General features: G+C 41.6%; 1 protein-coding gene across 2 annotated transcripts in view; it reads left to right on the top strand.

Annotated features, from left to right (window-relative positions):
- Positions 1-1,653: 1,653 nt before the first annotated feature.
- The window catches only part of PHKA2 (phosphorylase kinase regulatory subunit alpha 2), a 43,304-nt gene continuing 39,115 nt past the window's right edge, over positions 1,654-5,842 (top strand). The window contains exons 1-5 of one of the 2 annotated variants that reach the window (XM_009276887.2): positions 1,654-1,806; positions 3,174-3,221; positions 3,719-3,887; positions 4,799-4,881; positions 5,499-5,579. In XM_009276887.2, the coding sequence (XP_009275162.1) occupies positions 1,744-1,806; positions 3,174-3,221; positions 3,719-3,887; positions 4,799-4,881; positions 5,499-5,579 (444 nt within the window). In that variant the 5' untranslated portion in view covers positions 1,654-1,743. The remainder of the gene's footprint in view (positions 1,807-3,173; positions 3,222-3,718; positions 3,888-4,798; positions 4,882-5,498; positions 5,580-5,842) is intronic. The other variant, XM_019471437.1, reaches the window with a different exon arrangement.

The following is a 5,842-nucleotide window of genomic DNA, read 5'->3' as shown; positions in this document are numbered from 1 at the left end:
GTTGGGTTGACGGTTGGACTCGATGATCTTAGAGGTCTTTTCCAACCTTAATGATTCTATGATTCTATGCATGGGCCATTTTTCCGGGATTTCCATCTTGGTACCTGGAGGCATTTTTATTTTGCAACTGGCAGCCAGCCCAGCATGGAAGGTGGGGAAAAACAAACCAAAATGATCATTTCTCAGGCAGCAGGGCGATCTCTGTCAAGCCAGGGCTGCAGGTACATACACATTTGTTGTGCTGTATGGGAGGAGGGAAACAAAGTGCCCTTTAAAAATACTAGGAATATGCGGTCTGCCTTTCAAGATCCTGGTTTTTGCCACACAGACGCAGCGCTGAACTGGGAGCGGGGTCGCCTTTCTTTGCTTGCTCACTTACTCTTTTTCCGTTACTCCTTGGTTTGACTTTTCAAATTCAGAAAGAAGTTTTTTAAGCTCTTTGGGTTCATATGTGCTACTTTACATATCAATAGATGTTGTTACTTGGTTTGTGAAGACCATGCTGAGGGACTGTTTCAGCAGAACTACACGTTTCAGTGAGCCACTAGACATTGCTGTATTTAAACCATAACAATAGCACTGACTGTGCCCAGTCGTGTGTCAGGCTGTCACCTGTGTCTTGTTCAGCTGTCACATGCAAAGCCCAGGAAATTGTAATTGAAGCTCCTCCCCCTCAAAACTTATTTCTTAAAAATAACTACGGAAGGAGTTGAGCGAACTGCTGTGTGGCAGAAATGAAGAATTGGTGTGTGTATTCTTTTTAATTTGCCTTATCTTTATTACTGTAATCTTTGCCCCTTGTCACACCAGCCCTGGCAACTGGTCTTCGTTCACCCCACTGAAATTGGCTGTAAAGTCTTGATTTGATTGAAACCTCTATTGACCTTTTGCCTCTCTACCTCATTTCTTTGATAGTGAAGAACATACAGCTGAGAAAGACGGTCTTAAAAATTAATGATAATGAAGTAATGGGAATTAATGATGAAATTAAAAATTTAATGGAGTATTTGGGGTGCAGGAGATTACTCAGTGTGCTGGTTTTCAGGCAGCGCTGCGATTCAACACCATCAGAATCGGTCTTTCTGTACATTTTCCAAAGGAGGATGTAAAAAGGCTTTGCATGCATTCATGCTTTAGCTGTCATAAACCAAGCAGGTAAATAAATAGAAATAGTTTTTTTAATTTCCTAGGAGGGAAGTAGTGTTTTTTGACTTCTTCGAGGTTATGCTGCAGACCAGTTACATAGAGAATAGATCCCAGACTCAGTTTCTGATGTTAACTCAGTACCGTCTTTTCCTTACAAATATGTAAAATTTAAATTCCTATTTCCCCAATATATTTCAAATTTCACTCAGTGACTCAGCTAATAATCCTGTGTGGATGAGGATGCCCAGCTGGATGCTATAAGCTTTATATCCTGAAGTGTTGAAAGAAATTTTGCATTTCACTTGTGTGAGTTTGGGAAAGAAAGATGGGACCTCACTTTTGTTGTGAAATTGCAAGCAGCCGCAGTGTGCAAGTAGCGTGAAATCATCTCTGGCTCTCTCTTTTGTTTTGTTACCCTTTGTTATGGAAAGAACTGGCATGTCTTAATAGATGGGATTTCAGGTAGTAATGTTTGTTCTTTATTCTTTCTGCCATGGTTAGAATCCAGTTACGGGACTGCTCTCAGCTGGTACAGACCATAAGGATGCTTGGGTACGGGACAACATCTACAGCATCCTGGCCGTTTGGGGGCTGGGGATGGCTTATCGGAAGAATGCAGACCGGGACGAGGATAAGGCCAAAGCCTATGAGCTCGAGCAGGTATGTCAAAGTTCGGTGTAAACCAGTTATGCTGTTTGTTTTTTTCACATGGTAGTGGTTTTGAACGGTGCATTCACATTGCTGCTGTGTCTAGGATCTGGCAGGGTTTTCCCATCTTGGAGTACGTGTCTTGTTCCTGTGACAGCATCATCCATGCAGCGTGTGGTGTGCAGTGTTTCTGACAGCCTTCTGGCAAGCAGGATTTGAAGAACTGGGTGACAGAGAGGCTAACATCTGAATTAAAATATAAACAAAACAAAAACATGTAGGAGTCAAACTTCCATCAGTTGGCTGATTGTTGAAAATTAGGCTTCTGAGAGATATTATGCCCAGATTTACAAGCCTCTGATTAAACCTTCAGATCCCTCATGAGGTGTATTATGGAGCAGAAAATCAAGCCTAGGTCGCTTGGATCCTAGGGTAGCAATTTATCTGCTAGACCATTCTTCCCTGTAAGGAGAAGCATGCCATTTAAAGTAGCAATCTTTGAAATGTGCACTTGTGTCATCTCACGGAAGCTGTACATGGTGTATAGATATGTCTGATCAAACCAGACAAGGCAACGATCTCCAAACTGGTAAGACTCGTGCTGGAGAATTGGAAGGGGAGGTAACTCACACAGTTAATTCTATAATCTGCAGCTGGCAAAGTGGATATCGGAAGCGAGAGTTTAGAGGTGGGTTAAATGGGAAGTGAGGGAGTGCTGGTGTCAGTGTCTGCTATTGTTTTGAAGGCACTGGGTAAATTTTATGCTGACGTGTACTGCTCAAACCAGGGAGATCAGTGGTGACAGAATAACCTTGACTCAGTTTGCGTGATCGTATTTTGAGGCTATAATAATTTTTGGATAAAAAGATGGGGTTGATTTCTTCGTTTAAGACAAAATCTTGCGCTTCTCTTTGTATGCCTAAAGGCCCTTTCTTGACATTAGTCATCTGCTTTCTGTTGTACTGTATAAAGAGGGGAAGAAGCTCCATAGGTTTTCCAATCATGTCAATGTCTTGCAGTCATCTACCAGTGTTCCCTGGATCTGTCACTCTAAAAATCATCATCATCATCATTATTATTCTTACAAGACATAGCATTCCTCTTACTTCCTTAGCTGGATAGAATGACCACAGAGAGTTGCTCCACTGTTTAGAAAGGGCCTTTGGGAAAAGATTTATTCTCCTAGATAGGGAAGTGGGAATAATAATCAACCAGTATATGAAAAAAAGGCATATAAAGCATTTCAGGCAAACACGTACTTTTTTACCTTTGGCAGGACGTTAGTAGGGGGTGTGAACTTTGTCGCTTTTGAATGTTGTTTGTAACAGCTGATGAGGCTGGCCCTGTGAGGGTGTCACTGGTCTGTTTTGTTCCTGCAGAACGTTGTGAAGCTGATGCGGGGGCTCTTACAGTGCATGATGAGACAGGTAATGTCATAGGTATGAGCTGAACTAGTACGTGTTACATTTACAAAGCGTTTCATCTGAGGCATGTATTCCTTGTGTCTTTTCTGTAGAGTGATTTTTTTGCGTGTGTGTAGGCAGTGGTGTGGGGAGTCTTTTTAAAACTCTTTAGATTCCTTGAGCAAAACTCTGATCTTACTTGCACCCTTTTGAGATTGTACTTGTAGCAAATCACACTTTTGCCTTTGCAAACTGGTTTTCACCAAGATGCATACCTGTAACTAATATCTGAACTCAACAAGGTAGTTTCATTTTAGTCTTTCCCAAAGAGATGTGGATTTAGCTGGAGCCTAAAGTTAGAGATGTGTTTAAGCACTCTGATCAGTCAAAACACACTGAAGTGAAGTAACAAAAATTAGGACCTCAAGTTTCTCCTCACCTAAGAAAAGGTGTTAATTTTGAAATAGTTTGGAGAATTTCTTCTGAAATGTTTCATATTTGAAAGTTGTGGTGTTTTTTAGGTAGATAAGGTAGAGAAGTTCAAACGCACGCAGAGTACCAAAGACTGCCTACATGCCAAGTATAACTCTGCTACTTGTGCCACGGTGGTTGGGGACGACCAGTGGGGGCATCTGCAAGTGGATGCAACTTCCCTTTACCTGCTCTTCTTGGCACAGATGACTGCATCAGGTAAGCAGAAGATACTTTAGACTTGGCTGTTGTTGCAGTCTTTTTTTATTCTAGCTTTTATTTAAAAAGGAAAAAAAGTTGTAGCTAGCTTCAAAGACCTTTACATAGTTATTACTCAGAAGAAAGTAATATTTCCCTGGAAGAGAGATATGGCTTAGTTAGGATTTCATGTTTATAGTAACTGCCTGGGCAGTGTCCATTCCCTTAATGTTTGTTGGCTTACAAATACATGAGATATTCAGAGTCGTGTCAGAGAAGAGTTTCATGTTTGAAGACCACATAGCGCATCCTAACGGACAACCAGGTTTCTTCAGAGTGGCAACATCGAGTCAGGTGCCACTAGTCCCGTCTGTGTTCCTCTTCTTGCTGGCACTGTTTTATTTTGTGCTCTTCTCAACTGTACTCCTCCTGCGAGGATAAGAATTTGTTTCCTTAATGTGTTTTTTCTGTCCTCAGAGCCCCCTGCAATTGACACCTGCAGAGCTGGCTCCTGGTTGTCCTGGTGGTCCCTCGATAGAGCACTAAGCGGGTGGAGGGGTGGGGAGCTGCAGGAATTGGGATGCACTGCTCTCGAGAGCCAGAGCTGGTTCAGCTGTCTCTGCTTTGCACCCACCGTGTCTGAATGCCACCCTCCCAGGGGTGGTTTTTGGTTGGTCTTTGAAACAGAATGTATTGGTGGCATTTGAAGTATTTTATCAGCAGCAAGTATTGAGGCTTGCTGCCTGATCTTTTGAAATCAGCATGAGTTTTTCCATTTCAGTGGGCAGCAAATAAACAAAAGCATCAGCATGAGTTTTTCCATTTCAGTGGGCAGTAGTTGGTAGCAAATAAACAAAAGCACGAAACTCATTGAAGAGTAAATATTTCAGTTCTGATACAGTATAATTACTCTTTTCCCTTCTTTTAATCAGGGTTACGTATTATCTTCACCCTCGATGAAGTTACCTTTATTCAGAATCTTGTTTTTTACATAGAAGCTGCCTACAAAGTTGCGGTAAGTAGTTATTTATATGTAAATCACCTGAACACTGCTCAGGTGTGGGTGGAAAATTATTTATTGATGGAGAAGGAAAATAGAGACTTCTTTTTCCATGAGAAGATATCAGAACCTGCCAGTACTTTACATTGTGAGCAGTGTCTTTGGAGATGGTGGGTGGGCTGTGGAGGATTTACTGCTGCCTGGGTGAGGTATATTTGTTCTATCATAATAATAGTTTTTCTTTATTGATAATTAATAATATTTCGTGATGTCTTATTAATCTTATGGGCCTTTCTAAAAAGAGCAAAGTGTTAATAAACTTTTTGGAAAGTGATGAGCTGAAGGGGCACAGGGAGAGGCATGCATAGGGGGAAGGATAAAGGGCTTTGTGAAGACAGTGATTCATGACTGTAGACCTGATCCTGCTGGGCTATATTTTTATGTGCTGTTCTTTAAGCATGAGGAGGGGCTCTTTGGAGGCTTGGAGCCTTTTTTTTCTTTTCTTTTTTTTTTTTTTAAGGCAAATAAACTAATTTTGTGCAGGGGTCTGGTTTTGTTGTGGGGTGAGGGGGGAGAACACTGTTTTTGTATATAATCATGCCAGTTTTTTCTTGATGATGATGTTGTTGCAGGATTATGGAATTTGGGAACGTGGTGATAAGACAAACCAGGGCATCCCTGAACTGAACGCAAGCTCCGTAGGGATGGCCAAAGTGAGAATATCTTCCTGACACCTTCTTCGTGGTTGTTCTGTCATGCTGAAGGGCTCTGACAAATCTGATGGCTTCGTTTGCATAATCTTCTTGGCCACTGTGATAATTAACTGATTGTATAAGAATTTTTGTTTGTGTGTGAGTGAGTATTTTTAAGTGTAAAATCCTTGTGATCATAGAATCGTAGAATAGTTTGGGTTGGAAGGGACCTCTAAAGGTCCTCTAGTCCAACCCCCCTGCCATGGGCAGGGACATCTTCAACT

This window comes from Aptenodytes forsteri, unplaced genomic scaffold (genome assembly GCF_000699145.1).
Source record: "Aptenodytes forsteri isolate BGI_AS27 unplaced genomic scaffold, ASM69914v1 Scaffold273, whole genome shotgun sequence".
Lineage (NCBI taxonomy): Eukaryota > Metazoa > Chordata > Aves > Sphenisciformes > Spheniscidae > Aptenodytes > Aptenodytes forsteri.
Note: the sequence above shows the minus strand (reverse complement) of the source record. Positions and strands in the feature narration are given on the sequence as shown.